This window comes from Pongo pygmaeus, chromosome 5 (assembly GCF_028885625.2).
Source record: "Pongo pygmaeus isolate AG05252 chromosome 5, NHGRI_mPonPyg2-v2.0_pri, whole genome shotgun sequence".
NCBI classification, from domain to species: domain Eukaryota; kingdom Metazoa; phylum Chordata; class Mammalia; order Primates; family Hominidae; genus Pongo; species Pongo pygmaeus.
The window spans coordinates 123412549-123437166 of record NC_072378.2 but is presented as its reverse complement, the minus strand read 5'-3'; the positions used below and the strand labels follow the sequence as shown (position 1 = coordinate 123437166).

At 36.2% G+C, this 24618-nt stretch overlaps 1 protein-coding gene across 1 annotated transcript in view; it reads left to right on the top strand.

The window, feature by feature from the left end:
• Nucleotides 1-22379, top strand: part of TRDN (triadin) — a 421845-nt gene extending 399466 nt beyond the window's left edge. The window contains exons 37-39 of the mRNA XM_054492187.2: nt 14614-14652; nt 17196-17234; nt 19978-22379. Of these exons, the coding sequence (XP_054348162.2) occupies nt 14614-14652; nt 17196-17234; nt 19978-20117 (218 nt within the window). The 3' untranslated portion in view covers nt 20118-22379. The remainder of the gene's footprint in view (nt 1-14613; nt 14653-17195; nt 17235-19977) is intronic.
• The last annotated feature ends 2239 nt before the right edge of the window (nt 22380-24618 follow it).

Genomic DNA, 24618 nt, shown 5'->3' with positions numbered 1-24618 from the left:
AATCTAGGATTTTTTTTTTCAGTCTATTTGCTCAGTACTGGGCTTCTGCTGGTTTTCCCCAGAGGTTGAATTCTTCCAACCTCAGCTCTCTTTCCTACTCTTCTGCACTATTCCTCAGTGGGGCCATCCAGTTTTGTTATCTACATTATCTACTTCTTTGTGGATAAGACCCAAAATTCTTCCGAAGCTTAACCTATTTTTTCAGCTGTGGTCACATTCAATTCCTAACTTCACCCTTTGTCTGCACAAGTTTACAACTGATCTTCATATCATAAACTTCTTCTTGCCCTTATCCCTCCACCCTCTCCATATCCCAAGAGGAGATTCTACTCTTGCCATCTGACTTCTACTCCTTAGTAACTTAAACATAAAACTCTGAATTCTATAAAACTTTGAATTCTACTTTGACTAATCAGTATTCCTTGTCCCGGACCCTAATTTTGTTTTAAGTCATGTAGGCTTTTACTGTTTCTCTTCTAAACCATTGCATTCACTCCCCAACAGGCCCTTTTCTGACTTGTCATTCTTCCTTTTTATGTCCACTGACATTAAATTTTCCAAACTTTAAAATGATTGGGCCGTGTATGTGAGAAACACTGACTATTGCTTCATTGTAAATTTGGAATAAATTCTACATTTCTAAGCCCAGGAGTCTAGGGCCTCTATAATCCAGGTATAAACTACATTAAAAATTTTTTTTGGTATGATCATTTTCTATACCTATTGTAGGTACTAGCCCAATTGAACATTCTATATTCCTAATACTGCTGCCTCCTAAATTTGATCCCATCATTCTCTTTTCCTGAACAATTCTTTGTACCTCTAACTATACAATTCATTATGATTGTTCAAAGTCCACCACCAGTGGAAGAGTGTCCATAAAAACTTCTTTGATCTATATAAGAGGAATTGACCATTTCACTCTTGAAACTACCTTGCAGTTTTACTATCAATTGTCATATACTATCTCGTACTTCAGAGTCCCTTCTATTTGGTTGGGTATTTTTTCATTTTCTCTACATGTGATTGTAAGTTACTTCTACGTAGCATCCTATTTCCTTTTGGTTCCTTCAGGGCACAGAGCAAAGTGCTTTGCAAGTAAAGATAGAATAGTTTAGAGGAAAGAGTGAGGGTCTTGATGTTGAGGAAATTTAGCTTCACGCCTTCTTTCAACACTTTTTAAAATGTGTTGCTGCAGGGAAGTTCTTTTCAAATACTTTGGGGCTCAAAGTTTCTTGTAAAATCAGATATTTTCCCCATAATTCATAGGGGTATTGGTGAGAGTTAGCTTAAAACACATATGTAAAATCTAGTACCTAATAGCATACCTGGCACAGAAAAATATCTCATTGTAGTTCTCATAGTTGTTGCTGGAAAAGTAACTTTATCTTAAATGAATAAATCATAGGAAACCTTCAAGGTAATATTCACTTTGACTGTAAAGCTAGACTGAAATTTTTAAAAATCTGTTTATGATTTTACTTTTTATAACATAAACACACAGCCTACATCACAAAATATACATTATGAATTAATCTTTTGTATGAAGAAGAAACTGAGATTCCAACCATCTATGAAAAACGCTGTGAATATGTTTCTTGTAAATTGTTTTGCAAATATATGATAAGGGTGTTGAATATATTCCAGTTATCCAAATTTAGAAGTGGTGGTTTTATCATTTTTCTTCTTCTTCTTCTTATTATTATTATTATACTTTAAGTTCTAGGGTATATGTGCACAATGTGCAGGTTTGTTACATAGTAAACATGTGCCATGTCAGTGTGCTGCACCCATTAACTCGTCATTTACATTAGGTATATTTCCTAATACCATCCCTCCCGCTTCCCCCCACCACAAGACAGGCCCCGGTGTGTGATGTTCCCCTTCCTACGTCCAAGTGTTCTCATTGTTCAATTCCCACCTATGAGTGAGAACATGCAGTGTTTGGTTTTTTGTCCCTGTGATAGTTTGCCGAGAATGATGGTTTCCAGGTTCATCCATGTCCCTACAAAAGACATGAACTCATCCTTTTTTATGGCTGCATAGTATTACATGGTGTATATGTGCCACATTTTCTTAATACAGTCTATCACTGATGGACATTTGGATTGGTTCCACATCTTTGCTATTGTGAATAGTGCCACAGTAAACATACGTGTGCATGTGTCTTTATAGGAGCATGATTTATAATCCTTTGGTTATATACCCAGTAACGGGATGGCTGGGTCAAACGGTATTTCTAGTTCTAGATCCTTGAGGAGTCTCCACACTGTCTTCCACAATGGTTGAACCAGTTTAGAGTCCTACCAACAGTGTAAAAGTGTTCCTATTTCTCCACATGCTCTCCAGCACCTGTTGCTTCCTGACTTTTTAATGATCGCCGTTCTAACTGGTGTGAGATGGTATCTCATTGTGGTTTTGATTTGCATTTCTCCGATGGCCAGTGATGATGAGCATTTTTTCATGTGTCTGTTGGCTGCATAAATGTCCTCTTTTGAGAAGTGTCTGCTCATATTCTTCATCCACTTTTTGATGGGGTTGTTTGTTTTTTTCTTGAAAATTTGTTTGTGTTCTTGGTAGATTCTAGATATTAGCCCTTTGTCAGATGAGTAGATTGCAAAAATTTTCTCCCATTCTGTAGGTTGCCTATTCACTCCGATGGTAGATTCTTCTGCTGTTCAGAAGCTCTTTAGTTTAATTAGATCCCATTTGTCAATTTTGGCTTTTGATGTCATTGCTTTTGATGTTTTAGACATGAAGTCCTTGCCCATGCCTATGTCCTGAATGGTATTGCCTAGGTTTTCTTCTAGAGATTTTATGGTTTTGGGTCTAACATTTAAGTCTTTAATGTATCTTGAATTAATTTTTGTATAAGGTGTAAGGAAAGGATCCAGTTTCAGCTTTTTCCATATGGCTAGCCAGTTTTCCCAGCACCATTTATTAAATAGGGAATCCTTTCCCCATTTCTTGTTTTTGTCAGGTTTGTCAAAGATCAGATGGTTGTAGATGTGTGGTATTATTTCTGAGGTCTCTGTTCCGTTCCATTGATCAATATATCTGTTTTGGTACCAGTATCATGCTCTTTTGGTTACTGTAGCCTTGTAGTATAGTTTGAAGTCAGGTAGCGTGATATCTCCAGCTTTGTTCTGTTGGCTTAGGATTGTCTTGGCAATGTGGGCTCTTTTTTGGTTCCATATGAACTTTAAAGTAGTTTTTTCCAATTCTGTGAAGAAAGTCATTGGTAGCTTGATGGGGATGGCATTGAATCTATAAATTACCTTGGGCAGTATGGCCATTTTCATGATATTGATTCTTGCTATCCATGAGCATGGAAAGTTTTTCCATTTGTTTGTGTCCTCTTTTATTTCATTGAGCAGTGGTTTGTAGTTCTCCTTGAAGAGGCCCTTCACATCCCTTGTAAGTTGGATTCCTAGGTATTTTATTCTCTTTGAAACAATTATGAATGGGAGTTCACTCATGATTTGGCTTTCTGTTTGTCTGTTATTAGTGTATAAGAATGCTTGTGATTTTTGCACATTGATTTTGTATCCTGAGACTTTGCTGAAGTTGCTTATCAGCTTAAGGAGATTTTGGGCTGAGATGACAGGGTTTTCTAAATATGCAATCATGTCACCTGCAAACAGGGACAATTTGACTTCCTATTTTCCTAATTGAATACCTTTTATTTCTTTCTCCTGCCTGATTGCCCTGGCCAGAACTTCCAACACTATGTTGAATAGGAGTGGTGAGAGAGGGCATCCCTGCCTTGTGCCAGTTTTCAAAGGGAATGCTTCCAGTTTTTGCCCATTTGGTATGATATTCGCTGTGGGTTTGTCATAAATAGCTCTTATTATTTTGAGATATGTCCCATCAATACCTAATTTATTGAGAGTTTTTAGCATGAAGGGTTGCTGAATTTTGTCAAAGGCCTTTTCTGCATCTGTGGAGAAAATCATGTGGTTTTTGCCTTTGGCTCTGTTTATACGCTGGATTACGTTTATTGATTTGTGTATGTTGAACCAGCCTTGCATCCCAGGGATGAAGCCCAGTTGATCATGGTGGATAAGCTTTTTGATGTGCTGCTGGATTCAGTTTACCAGTATTTTATTGAGGATTTTTGAATTGATGCTCATCAGGGGTATTGGTCTAAAATTCTCTTTCTTTTGTTGTGTCTCTGCCCAGCTTTGGTATCAGGATGATGCTGGCCTCATAAAATGAGTTAGGGAGGATTCCCTCTTTTTCTATTGATTGGAATAGTTTCAGAAGGAATGGCACCAGCTCCTCCTTGTACCTCTGGTAGAATTCGGCTGTGAATCCATCTGGTCTGGGACTGTTTTTTGTTGGTAGGCTATTAATTATTGCCTCAATTTCAGAGCCTGTTATTGGTCTATTCAGAGATTCAACTTCTTCCTGGTTTAGTCTTGGGAGGGTGTATGTGTCCAGGAATTTATCCATTTGTTCTAGATTTTCTAGTTTATTTGCATAGAGGAGTTTGTATTATTCTCTGATGGTAGTTTGTATTTGTGGGATCAGTGGTGATATCCCCTTTATCATTTTTTGTTGCATCTATTTGATTCTTTTCTCTTTTCTTCTTTATCAGTCTTGCTAGCAGTCTATGAATTTTGTTGATCTTTTCAAAAAACCAGCTCCCGGATTCATTAATTTTTTGAAGGGTTTTTTGTGTCTCTATCTCCTTCAGTTCTGCTCTGATCTTAGTTATTTCTTGTCTTCTGCTAGCTTTTGAATGTGTTTGCTCTTGCTTCTCTAGTTCTTTCAATTGTGATGTTAGGGTGTCAATTTTAGATCTTTCCTGCTTTCTCTTGTGGGCATTTAGTGCTATAAACTTCCCTCTACACACTGCTTTAAATGTGTCCCAGAGATTCTGGTATGTTGTGTCTTTGTTCTCATTGGTTTCAAAGAACATCTTTATTTCTGCCTTCCTTTTGTTATGAACCCAGTAGTCATTCAGGAGCAGGTTGTTCAGTTTCCATGTAGTTGAGCGGTTTTGAGTGAGTTTCTTAATCCTGAGTTCTAGTTTGATTGCACTGTGGTCTGAGAGACAGTTTGTTATAATTTTTGTTCTTTTACATTTGCTAAGGAGTGCTTTACTTCCAACTATGTGGTCAATTTTGGAATAAGTGTGATATGGTGCTGAGAAGAATGTATATTCTGTTGATTTGGGGTCGAAAGTTCTGTAGATGTCTATAAGGTCTGTTTGGTGCAGAGCTGAGTTCAATTCCTGGATATCCTTCTTAACTTTCTGTCTCGTTGATCTGTCTAATGTTGACAGTGGGATGTTAAAGTCTCCCATTATTATGGTGTGGGAGTCTAAGTCTCTTTGTAGGTCACTAAGGACTTGCTTTATGAATCTGGGTTCTCCTGTATTGGGTGCATATGTATTTAGGATAGTTAATTTTTCTTGTTGAATTGATCCCTTTACCGTTATGTAATGGCCTTGTCTCTTTTGATCTTTGTTAGTTTAAAATCTGTTTTATCAGAGACTAGGATTGCAACCCCTGCCTTTTTTTGTTTTCCATTTGCTTGGTAGATCTTCCTCCATCCCTTTATTTTGAGCCTAAGTGCATCTCTGCATGTGAGATGGGTCTCCTGAATACAGCACACTGATGGGTCTTGACTCTTTATCCAATTTGCCAGTCTGTGTGTTTTAATTGGAGCATTTAGCCCATTTACATTTAAGTTTAATATTGTTATGTGTGAATTGGATCCTGTCATTATGATGTTATCTGGTTATTTTGCTCGTTAGTTGATGCAGTTTCTTCCTAGTCTCGATGGTCTTTAAAATTTGGCATGTTTTTGCAGTGGCTGGTACTGGTTGTTCCTTTCCGTGTTTAGTGCTTCCTTCAGGAGCTCTTGTATGGCAGGCCTGGTGGTGTCAACATCTCTCAGCATTTGCTTGTCTGTAAAGGATTTTATTTCTCCTACACTTATGAAGCTTAGTTTCGCTGGATATGAAATTCTGGGTTGAAGATTCTTTTCTTTAAGAATGTTGAATATTGGCCCCCACTCTCCTCTGGCTTGTAGAGTTTCTGCGGAAAGATCAGCTGTTAGTCCGATGGGCTTCACTTTGTGGGTAACCCGACCTTTCTCTCTGGCTGCCCTTAACATTTTTTCCTTCATCTCAACTTTGGTGAATCTGACAATTATGTGTCTTGGAGTTGCTCTTCTTGAGGAGTATCTTTGTGGCGTTCTCTGTATTTCCTGAATTTGAATGTTGGCCTGCCTTGCTAGGTTGGGGAAGTTCTCCTGGATAATATCCTGCAGAGTGTTTTCCAACTTAATTGCATTCTCCCCATCACTTTCAGGTACAGTAATCAGACATAGATTTGGTCTTTTCACATAGTCCCATATTTCTTGGAGACTTTGTTTATTTCTTTTTACTCTTTTTTCTCTATACTTCTCTTCTTGCTTCATTTCATTCATTTGATCTTCAATCACTGATAACCTTTCTTCCAGTTGATTGAATCGGCTACTGAGGCTTGTGCATTCGTCACATAGTTCTCGTGCCATGGTTTTCAGCTCCATCAGGTCATTTAAGGATTTCTCTACACTGGTTATTCTAGTTAGCCATTTGTCTAATCTTTTTTCAGGATTTTTCAGGATTGCAAAGGGTTCGCTCTTCCTCCTTTAGCTCAGAGAAGTTTAATCGTCTGAAGCCTTCTTCTCTCTACTCATCAAAAGTCATTCTCCATCCAGCTTTCTTCTGTTGCTGGCGAGGAGCTGCATTCCTTTGGAAAGAGAGAGGCGCTCTGATTTTTAGAATTTTCAGCTTTTCTGCTCTGTTTTTTTCCCATCTTTGTGGTTTTATCTACCTTTGGTCTTTGATGATGGTGATGTACAGATGGGGTTTTGGTGTAGATGTCCTTTCTGTTTGTTAGTTTTCCTTTTAACAGTCAGGACCCTCAGCTGCAAGTCTGTTGGAGTTTGCTGGAGGTCCACTCCAGAACCTGTTAGCCTGGGTGTCAGCAGCAGAGGCTGAAGAACAGTGGATATTGCTGAACAGCAAACGTTGTTGCCTGATCGTTCCTCTGGAAGCTTTGTCTCAGAGGGGTGCCCGGCCGTGTGAGGTGTCAGTCTGCCCCTACTGGGGGATGCCTCCCAGTTAGGCTACTTGGGGGTCAGAGACCCACTTGATAAGGCAGTCTGTCCGTTCTCAGATCTCAAACTCCATACTGGGAGAACCACTACTCTCTTCAAAGCTGTCAACAGGGACATTTAAGTCTGCAGAGGTTTCTGCTGCCTTTTATTTGGCTATGCCCTGCCCCCAGAGGTGGAGTCTACTGAGGCAGGCAGGCTTCCTTGAGCTGTGGTGGGCTCCAAACAGTTCGAGCTTCCCAGCTGCTTGGTTTACCTACTCAAGCCTCAGCAATGGCGGGCGCCCCTCCCCCAGCCTCACTACCATCTTGCAGTTTGATCTCAGACTGCCGTGCTAGCAATGAGCGAGGCTCCATGGGTGTGGGACCTTCGGAGCCAGGTGCGGGATATAATCTCCTGGTAGGCCGTTTGCTAAGATGGTTGGAAAAGTGCAGTATTAGGGTGGTATTGACCAGATTTTCCAGGTGCCATCTGCCACAGCTTCCCTTGGCAAGGAAAGGGAATTCCCTGACTCTTTGCACTTCCCAGTGAGGCAATGCCCCAACCTGCTTCGTCTCATGCTCAGTGGGCTGCACCCACTGTCCTGCACCCACTGTCTGACAAGCCCCAGTGAGAAGAACCTGGTACCTCAGTTGGAAATGCAGAAATCATCCATCTTCTGTGTCGCTCACGCTGGGAGCTATAGACTGGAGCTGTTCGTATTCAGCCATCTTGGAACCCATCCAAGAGGAGTGGTGGTTTTAATAACTGATACCTATGCCTCTTTCCCTAACATCCATTTTTTTTTTTTTTTTGAGATGGGGTCTTGCTCTGTCACCTAGGTTAGAGTGCAGTGGAGAGATAATAACTCACTTGCAGACTCAAACTCTTTGGCTCCAGTGATCCTCCTGCCTCAGCCTCACAAAGTGCTGAGATTACAGGAGTGAGCCATTGCATCAAGTCTCAAAAATTTTATTGTTATTGAATATTTCTATTCAATTTAAAATATTTCTTCAAATGCAAAATTAGCATTATTTAATTGGCAGGAAATTGACATTGTATATTCATTTTTCCACAAAATATATAAAGTAAGGTGGAAATACAACCAGGCTTTTTCTCTGTAATAATTCTTACTTTGAGGTGTCCCATTTTGCCTTGTTTGTGTTCTTGCTTATGTGTTGCATTATTTTATGTGTATTTCTGTGCCAGAGAAACAATACATCTTTCTTCTCAAGAAGTAACCATTACTTTTCTTGTTTTTTAAAATAGTTTGACCTGACACTGGTTTAAATGCCTAGCAAACTTATTTTTTAATAAGTATCTTTTCCTTTTGACAAGTTTATTTTTAATTATTTCCATGTGTAGTATGTTGGCTAATTCTTTATCTAGAATAGCATTTTTTCATAGGTTTCTCTAAAATCCTATATGACTTGAAACCAAATTTGGGTCAAGGATAAGGAATAGAGATTAGGCAAAGTAGAATTCAAAGCTTTATGTCTAAGTGACTAAGAAGTAGAAATCAGGTGGATTGCTGTAGATTACTGAGGTCCCTGACATCCTTTCAAGCATTCCATTAAGTCAAAACATGTTACATATTGACCCTAAGTTGCCATTTATCTTTCCCCTCTCCTATATCTTCTCCAGAACCTAAATAACTTATGAGTATATCATTGTGTTTAGAAAATGGCTGCTTTAATTTTAATTGTGGTAACTATCGATAGATATAATTCATAAAAATATTTTGGGGTCCTTAATATTTTAAGATTATAAAGGAATTCTGTGAAGAAAAAAGTGAAAGCCACTGCTCTAGAGAATAAAACGTAGAACCAAGATAAGATTGCTTGCTGAGAATGAGAAATCTGCATTTTAGTATAAAATTTGCAAATTCACTTATCAAGCCTACATAATTAAGAATACAAGTAATTATATACCATACCTACCATTGGTACTGAGGCTGGACTTTACATTTTCTCATATACTCAGAATTTTTATCAGCCAATTGTAATTAGAGTCCATATTTATTAGAGTCCATACACACGCAGCCTCCTACATACCAACAGATCAAGTCTTTAAATCATCTGTGTCTTCAACCTTATAGAACCAAGTCCACCCTTGACTCCAAAGAGATGAAGACTTAACACCTGAACCCTGTTAAAAATCCCATTGGCCATGAAACCTTTTTGACCCATGGCTGCAGAACAGTATTGGAGATAACTAAAAACTTTCAGGCAGAGAACAGAGGTAGTTTCTTACTTTTTCAGGCATTCCACTTGATCACAGAATAACACTTTTCTTAAGTGTTGAAACAGACAGTTACGTGAAATGAGGCAAATCATGGATTTAGGACAAAGGAAAAAGTCCTTCAGTTAACCAGAAAATACAAGGGCTACTTGACCAAACAAAATCCAGGACTTTCTATTGTAACCATTCTAATTTTTAACAAACTGATAGCTATTTAACAACCCTTGTGTCAGTAGGCCCAATTCAATAAGTATTAAAGAATTATACAAAACCTAGTCCTTCATTAAAATGACAGCCATGCAGACAAGATGGCCCATTTTTTCATGACTCTATTATAGTGCAGACAACTGCTTGGATAGGAGGATGGATTCACTGCTATCTCTGATTCCTCTGGAATCTGTTGCTATGTAAGCGAAGAATGAAGTCTAGAATTTGAAAGGCAAGATAGTACAATTTTATTCTTCAATGTTAGAAACAACTGTAGCTTATACTACTTATAATGTTTAGGCAAACTAAAAAATATTATGCTTACCTCTTCATAGTCTTTATTTTCAAAGACAACTAAGTAACTTTTCATCGCCACTTAGGGAGAATAGATTGTTAGAAGTGCAGAGGGACACATCTGGACACATTTATTACCCCCTCTCATTTTAAAGGGGTTAGTGGAATGCCTCCTCCTTCATTTCTGTTCTGCAGAAGTGTGTGGCTCATGCATAACTTGACTGTCAGAGCCTGCCAGCAGGTATGTTAGACAACATAATGCATTGGTACTAGAATCAGAGAAGTGGGTTTAGAAGTTCATCCTCCAAAGGCAGTGATATGGTTTGGCTGTGTCCCCACCCAGATCTCATCTTGAATTATATTTCCATATCCCTACGTGTTGTGGGAGGGACCTGGTGTGAGGTAATTGAATCAAAGGGGCAGTACCTCCATGCTATTCTCACGATAGGGTTTTATAAGGGGTTGTCCCTTATAAGGGGAGATCTGAGGGTTTTATAAGGGGTTGTCCCCTTTGCTTGGTTCTCATTCTTCTTCTCCCTACCACCATGTGAAGAAGGACATGTTGACTTCCATTTCTGCCATGATGTAAGTTTCCTGAGGCCTCTTCAGCCAGGCTGAAATGTGAGTCAATTGAATCTCTTTCATTTATAAATTACCCATCTTGGGCAGTTCTTTATGGCAGTATGAAAACAAACTAATACAGGCAGAATGGCTTAGTGATTAACAGTACCATCTCTGGAACCAGAATGCCATAGTCTTAAAAACCAGTTCCTTCACTTCTTATAGTTCTGAGACATTGAATCTCTCTGATTTTTAATTGTCCCACATATAAAATAGGAACAATAAGAGTATATTCCTCACACATTTTCTGAGGAGGTGAAAAGTGTTAACATTTATAAAGTGCTTAGAACAGTGGCTGGCACATAGCAGGTGTATTATTCATGGGATAAGTTTCAACCCTCTTTCAAGAGGCCCTGATATAGGCAGATTTGGATTATGTTCTTGTTCTGGCTCTGCCACTCACGAGTTTTGTGACCTTGGGCAGCATTTAATCCTGCTCTCCTCTATTTGTACAGTAGTTTCAATATAAAAGTCCTCGCCTCGGAGGTTGCAGTCAGCCAAGATCGCGTCATTGCACTCCACCCTGGGTGACAGAGTGAGATCTTATCTCAAAAAACAAACAAACAAAAACAAACAAACAAAAAAGTCCTTGCCTCATATGGTTGTTGTCAGGATCAAACATGTTAACACATGTGAAATAACTTAATAGGGCCTAGCATGTAGAAAGTCTTAAGAAATATTAACTATTTTGCCATAATTAAAAGTGATGATCTCGCAATTTACCCAGTTTTGCCCATTAACTTGATGCATATCACTTCTAACATTTTCAGACATCTTGCCGGCTCTGTCTTGTTTCCTACTAAGCATTTGCAACTGCATGACTGGCCTAGCACCACAGTTCAACCCATAGAGAATTGAACTTTTCATTATCCCCAGCAAATATCAGTGTCCCCTAGGGACTTCACCGTAGTTGGGAGTGGCACCACTGTCTTTCTCCAAACTCAAATAACATATCGTTATTTTCTTTATAGTACTAATCTCTTGTTCTTACTTGTATTTAATTCTATTTCATTCTTTTGGCAAAGCCTTTTTTTTGTATTTAACTCCTTCAGTGACTCCTAGTTGGAGAATGTACTATTTCTGTGCTATTAGAACACTTGCCAAATTGCATTCTCTGCATTCATTTTCTCATGCTCTAGTCTTATTTATTTCTACCAAGTACATCTCTAAAACATTATTTATCTCTTGAGCAACGTTGACTAGCTATGAAATTTAGTTGAGAGTACTTAGCCTGATGTGTAAGATATTCCACATGATAATCTCATCCAAGTTTTCCAAAACATCTCCTCTACTCCCTGAATATCTCTGTCCTTTGCTGTCTCTAGCCTTTTTTCATATTGTTGACCTCACTTTAATTTTGGCATCTCCTTCTTCAAAATATTATAAGTCCCATTTCAAATTTTACTTCCTTCATTAAACATTTTCCTGACTGTCCGACAAAGCAGGTCACTCTTTAAAATTTCATTGGCACATTTTGACACTCCTTTCACTGCCATGATTCTACCTTCTCAGAGTCAAATATTTGTTTTATCAAAACTACCACTCACTCAATGTGCAAGTTGTAAGAATAAGTGGACAGTAAGTGCTTTATTCCTTTCTTGAATTTTATTCCTAGTTCTGTAAATGTTTGCTGTTAAGTCACCTCCACAGAAAATGCATCTCTATAGCAAGTGTCCTAGGCTTGCAGTTTACTTTCTTGTGCTTCTGTCTCCTGAGCAATTGACACGTGACTCAGCTCTTGCCAGCTTTTATCACTTATAGCCAGTTGATGCTGGATTAGAATATAGAATTTGAAGACACTGAGGTCTTTATTCCTTCCATTTGTATCTATTTTTCTAGTGGTAATAAATTGATCCAAAGAATAAGTTTCAAGTGTGCTATAATCTACAAAAATAAAATATATGTTCTTTGTGGACACGGACTTTGCCTCATTTTATTTTTGTACAGAACTTTCATAGGAATTAATAGGACTTTATTACACAATTAAGATATTATTTGATTTGTTTAGGAACTGACATCATTTTTAAAATATAGATATTAAGTTATTTCACAACATCATATAACAGTTTCTACTGTTCCATTATTTATAGCAGTTGATTAAGCAGTTCAAGACCATGGTCATTTTATCCAGTATTTAATTGAGTTAAACCTATGTTTAAATATTATTTAAAACTGACCAGATCAAAACTTTAATAATTATAGTAAAAAATGTTCTAGTAATTTTGTTTCTTTTTCTGTTGTGTTCTTCTACATAATACCATTTTTCTATAAAGGTCCCATTGCTTTCCTATTAGAGGGAATTTGCATACTGACCCTGTCTTACCCCTTTTTCATTTATTAGTGAACAGTTGGTATGCAAAATCTAAATAAATAACACAAAACTGACCTTTCAGATAATTTCAAATGTTAAAAATTGAAGCATCATTCCATTATATTGCACTAGAATTACCTCAGACTTAAAATTACTTCCACATTATTCCAATATGTGCTTGTAAGTTGAATGCAGAAAAGACCAAGTGATTTACACAATACAACTTAAGAGTCATTGTATATGTATTTGAGCTTTAGTTCAAATGTAGTGTCTTCCTTTCCCCACTAATTTTATTGAGGTATAAGTGACAAATAAAAATTATATATATATTTGATATACAATGTGATATTTTGATATACATATACATTATGAAATAATTACCAAAATCAAGCTAATTAACATGGCCGTCACCTCATGTAGTTACCACCATTCTGTGTTTGTGTATGTGTGTGTGTGTGTGTGTGTGGTGAGAACATTTAAGATCTACTTTCTTAGAAAGTTTCAAGTATACAATATATTTGATATATATTTGGATATATACCCAGAAGTGAAATTGCTGGATCATATGGTAGCTTCTTCTTAAATATGTTGAGGATGACTATTGTCTACTGGTAAAATAAATAAATAAACAAACAAATTTTTGAGGAACCTCCATACTGCTTTCCATAATGGCAATCCCAATTTACATTCCCGTCAAAAGTGAACAAGAGTTCCCTTTTCTCTTAAATCCTCACCAACACATCTCATTTGACTTTTTGATAATCACTATTCTAACAGATTTGAGGTGATATCTCATTGTGGTTTTATTTTATTTCATGATAATTAATAATATAAGGCATCTTTCCACGTGCCTGTTGGTCATTTGTATATGTATTTGGAAAAGTGTCTGTTCAGATCCTTTGCCCATTTATTTGTTTTTTTGCTATTGAGTTGTATCAATGTCTTATATATTTTAGGTATTAACCTCCTTTGGATATATGACTTGCAAATATTTTCTCCCATTTTGTAATTTGCCTTTTCATTTTGTTCATTGTTTCCTTTGCTATACACAAACATTTTAATGTGATATAGTTCCAATTGTTTATTTTTGCTTTTGTTGCCTATACTTTTAGTGTCAGATTCATAAAATCATTGCCAATACCAATGTTAAGAAGCTCTTCCCTTGTGTTTACTTTTAAAAGTGTTTCAGGTTTTACATTTAAGTCTTTAAATCCATTTTGAATTGATTTTGGGGTGGTGGAAGACAAAGGTCCACTTTCATCCTTTTGCATATAGATATCCAGTTTTCCCAACAGTATATATTGAAGAGACTATCTTTCCCCCACTGTTTATTCTTAGTACCTTTTTCAAAGATTAGTTGACCCATGTATATGCATGGGTTTATTTCTGGGCTTTTTAGAATTGTCAAAAAGGCTAAAATCTAATCAATCTGCTAATAAATTGTGTGGGTAGACACTGATCTGTTTATCTAGCCTGTATGTGTGAATCCATTTACCTTAACTTGCCTAAATTCTATAAATGATTATGATTTTTGAAAGGAGCTTTAGGAGTCAGAGGAGGAGGGAAACCTGGGGGTGGGTTTTGGAGGTCACCACAGGCCTTTTCCCTAAGTAACATTTACCAGCCTGATTATCATAGTGCAGCACTCATCATTTTCTCCACATCCTCTCTCCAAGTCAGAGAAGTGCCTGTTTTGGTCAGAAAGCTCTTATTTATGGAGACTGTAGGTGCTGAGTTTGTAGATTCAGGGATCTCGTGACTCTTAAAAACCTTTAAATACAATACTTCCTCTTTGGGAAAACTGAAAAATTGACTGTGATTCTATGTGCCTTTTTTCTGTACTCTAGAAGATGTTGAAGATGTACCAGCTACAAAGAAAGCTAAAGGTGAGTTTGCTGTCTTTGGATCATTTACAAGTTTTCTCTCAAAGCTATAAGGTTTTTGTCTGTCTTTTTTTTTTTTTCCTAGCTATTCTTGATCTAATCTTCAGCTTTTCTAGGCAACGTTTACATGGTAGGCTTATTTTTAAAACAAACAGCTTTTTAACATTATTTGGAAAATATACATCTTTTCACATATTAAAAACACTAGTTGGGTATTGATTTATTTACAATTATCAGATCCATTTATTTGCCAGTCTACAGGAATAATACTTCAAAATCACTATTCCATTAAGAATTACAAGAATGCCAGGATTTTATTAAGAAGACTTGAGATGAGTCACCTATATTAGCAGCACCATCAGGAAGGAAGGAAGGAAAGAAGGAAGAAATGGAAGGCCGGACTCAATCCCTGCACTCTTCCAGTCCAAGCCAGAGGACAAACAGTCAGGAAAACCTGCAATCTCCAGATGTATGAACTTCGTAAAGTTTTTCCAGGACAAAATTTCTCCATCTGTAGAGTGAGGGCTTCAGCTAACTTTATTTTTTTTTCTGAAAAGTTCCTGGTTTTTTCATTAGGGCTGCTATAAAATAGGTATTATGTTAAAAAGAAATGAACTTTTATTTTAGGTTAAGGGGAAAACGTGTATGTTTGTTATATAGGTAAACTCATGTCATGGGGGTTTGTTGTACAGATTATTTCGTCACCCAGGTATTAATCCTGCTATCCATTAGTTATTTTTTCTGATCGTCTTTCTCCTTCCACTCTCAACCCTCGGGTAGGCCTCAGTGTCTGTTCCTCCCATCTTTGTGTTCATGTTTTCTCATTATTTAGTTCCCACTTATAAGTGAGAACATGCTGTATATTGATTTATGTTCCTGCATTAGTTTGCCAAGGATAATGACCTCCAGCTCTATCCAGCAATGGGATTGCTGGGTTGAATGATAGTTCTGTTTTTAGCTCTTTGAGGAATCATCACACTGCTTTCCACAATAGTTGAACTAATTTGCACACACACCAGCAGTCTACAAGTGTTCCCTTCTCTCTGCAAGCTCATCAACATATGTTATATTTTGACTTTTTCATAATAGCCATGCTTACTGGTGTGAGATGTTATCTTATTGTGGTTTTGATTTGCATTTCTCTAATGAGTAGTGATGTTGAGCTTTTTTTCATACACTTGTTGATTGAATGTATGTCTTCATTTGAAAAGTATCTGTTCATGTCCTTTGACCACTTTGTAATGAGGTTGTTTGCTTTTTTCTTGTAAATTTGTTTAAGTGCTTTATAGATCCTGGATATTAGACCTTTGTCAGGTACACAGTTTGCATATAAAAAAAAAGTATTTTCTCTTCCACTTCTAAATTTGTCTGCAGGCAATAAGTATTTGCCTAAGCATTGTCCTAGCCAACGAAGTATAAATTCTTTGCCAGTGCCCAAAATTAACCAACAATGTGGAAAATAGTGCTTTGAGAAAAGACACACAGGATGGGACCTTATCAAATAAAAGTTGAGATTTACACTTATATTAAGATACCTTTCTGAATACTATATTATATATATATATTTTTAATTGAATTATTAAGACTAGCCACCCTAATAGGTTTTTTACTCATAGACCAGTGCTTCTAAAACTTTAATGTTTATACAGATCAACTGTAGGTCTCCTTAGAATTAAATGTCTAAGTTAAAACCTAAAAATCTGCATTTATATAAATAAATCAAGTGATGCTGAAACTACTGGTACATAGATCACACTCTGAGGGGAACTGCTCTAGAACCAATTGAAAAGTTGATAAGATCTATAAACCCAACTTTCTATGAAACACACACACTAACACACATATACACACAAACACACACACACAAACACACACACTCTCTCACAACTTCTAATTATTTCAGCATGTTATAGAAAACCCCCCCAAAACCCCATTCGTGGATACCAGTTAAGAACTTCTAATCAGAAGAAAGGGATTCAAAGGAATAGTTTCAAGTTATCCAACACTACATAAATTTGCAATGGATATTACTACAGCAAAAATAAATAAATAGTGAATCAGACGTGAAAAGGGAAGAATGCAGGATACAGGGCTGCCGCTCTACTTTCATGGCAAGGATGATCACGAAAAACATATGTCCCTTCAAATTTGGAATTATTTTGACTAAAATGTTCATCTTTAGCCAGATTTTACCCTTACCAAATTGTAACTCTGAGCATCAAAGATCCCTTCTCAGGAAAGGGATGCATGTCAACTATCCTCATTAGTGAATATCTGACACATCAGGGCCAATTTTCCTATTTAAACAATTGTTTGTAGCATGACATTTTTTTCATTGGCTCCCTTTCTCTCTCTGGCTCTTGCCTATTAAATTTTATAGTGAAAATATGAATAGAATCTGTGTACAAATCTGGAGTATACTATAAAAAGGGTAACTCCTGTTTCTTTCATAGTGTGCTTCTGTTTAGACATTCTCAGTCCCATATGTATTTATATAATAGTTGTAAATGTACAAGTTATTTACTTTCATATTTTTTATCCACTAGAAGAAACTGAAGATGTGTCTCCCACAAAGAAGCAGAAAAGTAAGTTTATAATGAGATTAAAAGTAATAAATCATTCTATATTAAAGATGCTGCATCTATGTAAAAATGTTAGACTCTCTTAAGACCAGTATTCGAAGAAAAAATTTTTTAGCATAGCCATGAAGAATAACATTAAAGTAGGTCGTTTATATTTTAAAGAGAAGCGTATCACTTTTGTGTTAGGCAAGAGGCAGATAGTTGGAAGAGTTACCAGTAATGATTGAAGTGGCATTTATCGCAAATCTTTCTACATATTTCTGATCCTTAGTACTCTGGCTGAATCTATTCTTAAATGTGTGTTATCGCCTGCTTTATAATAGGACAGCTGAAGTAACATGCCAAATTTTTTTAAATCAGGTAGAAAAAAATGAAGAAATAGGTTTTAGCAATTCAATTGCTTGGAAACTCACTTCTAAGATTCAAGATTCTTTTTGATTTTTCTAGATATATGGTAGGTTCTAAATATTCAATCTTTGGGATCATTTATTTTAGAATCCAATCAATATTCATATGCAGTTACAAAATTCAATGCCCAAGTTTCTCATTATTTCGGTTCTTCCAAATTAGACATTTTTGTTCATATGGTAAAGCAATAAATTTTAAATCTACATATGCATGAAAGTCATTGCAGGACAGAATAAAGGAAGCAATTTTTGAAATAGGTATAACTGAAGTTTGTGTCACATAATGCTTTTAAAGAGCTAGATATTTGTCTGAAGAAATGATGTCTCTTGATTCTCCAGTGCTTTTTGGATGTATTTGTGCAGGAAATTACTAAAATGCCCCTTACAATAGCAAATGCCTCCTACTCTGTATTAATAGGTGATTCATTAGACAGATACTGAATGCCTACTATGTTCCAAGTACTTCCTTGGATGCTGGAACTACTGCAGTAGATAAGACACTTATTATAATCCTTCATGTAATAAGGTTGTGAGAAATATAGGGAAATAAGCAGAGTCTTATAATACTTTGAGTAATATTACAAAATCCATAAGAAAAAGAATTATAGGTCAATCTGGACATATTTTCATTTTATATAGCAACACTTTCCCAATTATTAACCTACTGGTAATAATTTGTGGCTATGTCACATAAACATTTGAAATCTCATATATTTTAAATAACTATTAAAATATGATTCAATGAGACAGGTGAATTGTATCAATGCCAGTTTCCTAGTTGGAATATTGTTCTATAGTTTTACAATATGTTACCATTGAGAGAAACTAGGTGAAGATATGTGGGATCTTTCTGTATTAACTCTTACAATTACTTGTGAATCTACAATTATTTCAAAGTAGAAATTTTAATTAAAAACAAAACACAAATACTTTTAGTAAAATGGTGTCAAATATTCTAACCTCAGTTGGGGGATCTATTGCATCAAAATGATATTTGCTATCTTCATCTTACAAGAAGGCAGTTCTATTGCCTGATATTCATGAACCTTTAATTTAAGTTCTAATATTTGCAGTCATAATAATATTTTTATGAGTAGCTTATTCAACATCAATTAAATAAATGTGTCAAAACAGTGTCCACTTCTGATAAGCAGCTGGAAGGCAGCCTGTCATTGATAGGCCCTTCTACTTTTAGCACTGGGTTTCCATTTCTCCTCGTGCAGGGCCAGCTTTACTACTGTCCCTCTTGCAGCCTGCCTAACCCCCAAGCTCCCATAACCTCCACAAACTTGAAGAGAGGGGAGTTGTATTATTGCTTCGGTTTGAAGATAGAAGAAAAGAGAAATCATTCCAGATGAGATGCACTGGAGAAGAGAACTAAATTCAAGATTCTTCAAACTATTGTCATCCCTGAAAACCCAGTGACCCATGGAAATGGAATCAGAATACTCCCTGGTTTCTTCTCCAGCTTCCTTTTTTCCTATCCTTTGATTTATTCTACTTCATAAACCCCTAGTCTCATATGGATTTGGCCATCTTCCTTATTTCCCACACACCACTAGCTTTAATTATCATTTTTCTTTCCTGGCCTTCTGCAAAAATCTGTGGCTGGTTGACAGAATGCAAATGGATAGGATAGAAAACACTGGAAGTTTGTAGGCACCCAAGATTGTGAGGAGATGCTAAACTCGCCATCTTTTACCAAAGCGGCTACGTGGGAGCACCAGCTTACTGAGTCCAGAGTCCTTACTTGCACCACACTCCCTTAACTTTCCTGTTTTGCTTTCTACTCAGAGCTGCTACCTGGCTGCTACCTTTGTTGCTCAAAGAGCAACCAAGCCACCTTAGGAAAGCTCTTGCCTCTAAAGTAAAGGCAAATAAAACTTCTAGATGTTGGCACCACCTCTCTGTGACATTATAAAACACACACATACACACACACACAGTCTGTTGCTTTGCATATTGATAAGCTCATGTTTTGAAACCTGTGACTATGTCTCTATGATTGCTATGCATATCAACAGATGTCTATATGATCAGAACTTTGACTTTCTCTGCCAGGCCATTTTTATTATCACTTATTAAAGGCTTATTATGTACCAGGAAGAATTTTAAGAGCACATGTAACTCATTTAACTGTCATAATATTTCTGTGCAGTTTTCGTTGTTTTGATTTTATACATAAAGACTCCAAGATACAGTGAAGTTTAGTAACTTGCCAACAGCTACGGAGGCTGATGGCAGAATCTGTGACCTTATCTGCCACACTGTACTGCCTCACTGTGCTTTTTTGCTCATGTTCTGCATGTTTTAACAAACTGTCATGCTCTGTTCCTTAGGTCCCATCAGTTTCTTCCAGTGTGTCTACTTGGATGGGTACAATGGCTATGGATTTCAGTTTCCTTTCACTCCTGCAGACCGCCCTGGAGAGAGCTCTGGTCAAGCAAATTCTCCAGGACAGAAGCAACAAGGACAGTAAACACACATGTATGACCCTTACAAGTGCTTTAAGATTTTAAAAATGTGATGTTTTGTCCACAATAGTTCAGGCAATTAAGAATATGCAACCCAGAGAATTTCTGTGAAAACATTTTGCTCTTTGGCCTGGTGTGGACGGAAAGGGTGGTCAAATGGATTGAGTGATGAGCAGACATGTTTAAGGGTCTAAGTCTCAAGAATCTGTTATGTGTGTTTGCTGTGGTGGTAGGGGGTGCTTGTATTTATCTTATTTCTAGTCACTATGAGGTTGTACACAAACTAATTTAAAGTTTACTTAATAATGGTATCTTTAAAATAATTGACACAATTACGAAATGAATTCCTGGCTTCAGTTAGCTATTATTTTTTTGATGACAACATAGACTGTGGTCTAAGTTTAAAAGATGGGGAAGCTTATATAAAAGTGACTCTTTTGCATCATATGGGTATCTAAACTTAATTTACCCAATAAGTTGATGCTTAATGATTTTATTTTATTTTTGTCTATTTCTATTTTAGTTGTGGCTTTGCTCTAAGAATGGGTAATAGTTGTACTACAGACTGCTATAAATTTCTTGTGATACTCTTTTCAAGCTCAAAATATCTCTGAGCTTTAGACATGGTAAGATGGAGAGTAAATGCTTGATAAATCTTTAAGATACGTCTTGAATGATAATTAGGACATTCAGTCCAGTGGAAATATACCATTCAATTAGGCAGGTCTGGTGAATCATTTGTTTAAAATATTAGCAAATGAGATGTGGAATTCTGAAGTTTCTCCAGACTGTGTCCTAATAAAAATGTCACCTGGGTGAAATTTTAGATCAATCACTAAATTTGGGTGACAGATATAAAAATATTTTCATTTCATTTTAATATATTCTTTCTGTGAAGTAAAATGTTTTTCTTTCTCATAATGGCAAAATATGAATGCCATCAAAGTTTAAGGAATTCATTTTAGCCTTAAATGCCTTCATGAGATGTCTTACTTATATTTTAGGTAACTAGTCATCAGTGCCAATGACATGGATACCAATTTTTAATCTACTCGACAGTGCATCACTGGGAATGACTGTTATGTTTTTGTCATATTCCTAGTAAATAAATACTCGTGTTCTTTACTGCATTGTTTTTATCAACTCTAAAAGTCATGCCTCTGTGACCTTTATCATGTTTACAATTGCAAGTGAACTTATGACAAATTAACTCAGGAAATAAATTGAGTTATCCTTTCTAGCATTGTAATTGTCATCAGCAAGGCCTGAGATAGCCAGAGCCAATACTAGCCAAGTGATTTATTTTCAAAGATTGCCACTAACTATGGTTCTTTAGGACCAAGATATAAAACAGTTTCACTAAAAATCATTAGGCTAGGTATCAGTAGTACATTCATTACTAATAATGGATTTTTGGAGACTTTTGTGAAAGAAGTTGGTCTCCGCCAGAAGCTGGTGGACCTCATTCATACCACGAAAGCCAGTGTTACATGAACCAGATTAATGACTCTCTTTATGGGGAATGTGGGACATCCTGGAAGTGTATAATTTCAGGAATGACCAGACAATACCATCTTGCAAAGCCCCTTCAGGTGACAATCCGAACTTGTGGGTAGGAGAGTGCATAAAGTTTATTGCTCAACTGCTCCTCCAGCCTGCTCAATTTACTGAGTAAAGAAATAGCAAATATTATAGATGTTTTAGATTTCATAGAACAGAATGGTTTGTCCATTAATTCTTTCATTCAATGACTGTTTATTGAATACCTACTCTTTTAGGGCACTGTGTTAGGTACTGTATTCTATAAGAAAAATATAATAAATTAGATTCCCAGTGCTATACTGATGTAGTGAATGACCTTGAAAAATTTACTAAACATACTATGTTTGTTTCTCCATGAGTAAAATAGGGATATAGGGACAAACAGTTTAATAGCTCATAGAAATACCAAGGAGACAAATAAAATATTTTAATATAAATATGATATTAAAGTAAATTTCTGAAGTAATACTTTTGGATATGGCACCAATTTTTCCTCTATTTTACTGTTTCTTTCACTCTCAATATAAAAACTATTTGATAAGATAAAACATGACATATTTTATTGTAATTAGAATTTAGACAAATCAGCTATAATGTAAACAATGTTAATAATAATTATGTTTTATCTGATTAAAGTTACAATGATCATAGCAGTTTAAAAATATTATCTAAACTATCATTTGTTTGTATGTTACCATCAAATAAAAAAGTTATAGATCTTCCAAGTTTGATGCCTTACATTTTAAAAGGAAAAGATAAATGGTTGATTAAGAATCTTTGTCTTTAATGATTCATTTATAATTCAAGTTATACTGGCCAGGAATATGTAAGCATTTCATAATTGTTTTAGTTATTTTACACAATTGGTATGCACTACTCCCATTACATCCCTGCTTTTACCCACCCTTCATCCCCTCTTAATAGATAAAGATCTGAAAATAAGAATTGATTTTTCCTAAGGTTTTTGATTTATATTTAGTTTTCCTAAAGCCTGATAAATCATTATTCAAATGCGGCAAGTTTGTTTTTTTTTTTGTTTTGTTTTTGTTTTTTTTTTTAAGAACCCTAGCAAAAGCACCTGTATGTTGACTCATTCTGGCATATCTTTTCAAAACTTTTTAACTTCTTGCAGAAATATTTTAGAAACTGATATGGTGATACTGTGTATTTTAGAGATTTAACTTGCATCCTTGAGTAATTTTTCTGGAGAAAAAAGCAAAGGAGATAACCAATATTGCTGATAGAAAACTCAGTGACCATATAAGCCAAGTGGCACATACAGAAAATAAAACCAATCCTTAGAGAAACTTGAAAATTTGCCCAAAGTAACTGACTACTTCAAAACCAGGCCTAGAACCTTGATCAACTAACTCCCAAATGTTCTTCAGTTTTCAGGGTGTTATTACAAATATTGGCTTATTTTTCCAGTATCCCCAAATCCATCCTGCAAATTATAATCGTTGATAGACATGTAACCCTCTATGGAAAGACTTGTCTTTTTTCCACTTGAAAGCTGAAAAGTGCCTTAAGAGTGTGTTGCATTCACTTGCTTTACAGTAAAGAAAATAAATGTCAGAGAGGTTAGGTGGCAGGCCCAGAGGCACATTGTTAGTAAGCAGCAGAACAAATGGGATTGAGAGCTCAAATCTTTTTCTAATCCTATTCATATCCTTCCTGCCCTTTGTAACTCCATATGATATCGTCACCATCACAAAAGCTTCCCTTTGTTACTTGCAAACTAATTAAGAAATAGAAACTCAGCACGGCTTCCTAGGAGCTGGCCTCCTTGCAATATTTTTTGCCCTACTCCTTTCAGGATTATATCAGCACTACCCTGTACCTTTCCTTTCCCCCTCATTAATCATATATGTCCGTAAAACATTTAGTTATTACTGTAGATGCTTTCCTTTGTGTGTAAAATAAAGACCTTTATTTTCCCAAACTATCCAACTATTGAAAAATCATTAGTGATTAAAAAAAAGTGCCCCAAATAACACGAAAGCAAAAACAACTTTTTTAAATTCAGCTTTTCCGAAGATTCAGGTTAATAAAATAAGAAAGACAAATAATTGTAAAACACACTTGAACTCTAAAGAACAGCTCAGAAAAATTGATGAAGTGAATTATTACATATTAGTATTTGAGTCATACAAGTTCCAGTAAGAAACACATGTTAGCAAAGCAGTGATAGCAAAAAGAAGGAAATTCTTAGTTTCTCATACAGCCACATCCAGCTCCAGGCCATTTGCCCTCTGCAATATCATCAATTCACTTATCTATGCTTCTTGTTGAACTATTAACATGAGTTAAGTACTTGTGTTAAGTCATTAGAACTATTTTTTACCCACCACAGCTCAAATTCTCTTAAATAACAATGGTAGGTGGATAGAACACTCCACGCCTCTGAATAGCTCTGTCAGGCCAGATGTCTTTTCAGAACAACCATGCTGTGGTGGAGAGCCCACTGGATGAGGAGTCCACAAACCCAAGGTCAGACTTTAACTCTAGGAGTAACTCTGGTCATTTATCTTCTCTGTCCTTCAATACTTCATCTCCAAATGAAAATAAAAGTGCTACAGCAGCAAAAGGACTTTCATCTTTGGCAAGGAATATTATGGAAAAGTACCTTGTAAAGTGATATTATTGCTAAGATCTTTCAAATTTCCTTCCAGTTTTGTTATTAAGTGATCCAAATGCAACCTGCATTGAAGACCTAGTGTTGCCAAGTGGAATTAGCCAAAGCAGCGAATAAAAATCAGAGCTACACGAACCAAATACAAAAATGGGAACACTACCACTGACAAAAACAATTTTGCATTTAAAAAATTTAGTTCTGTGTCATTTTCACAGAGTTGCTATAAATCAGTGACAGCAGAATATCCTTCAACCCACTGAATCAGAACACATGGAGCATGTAAGAGGCCTGTGGAAAAGTGATACTCTGAATGAGAGCTGAGATGGAAA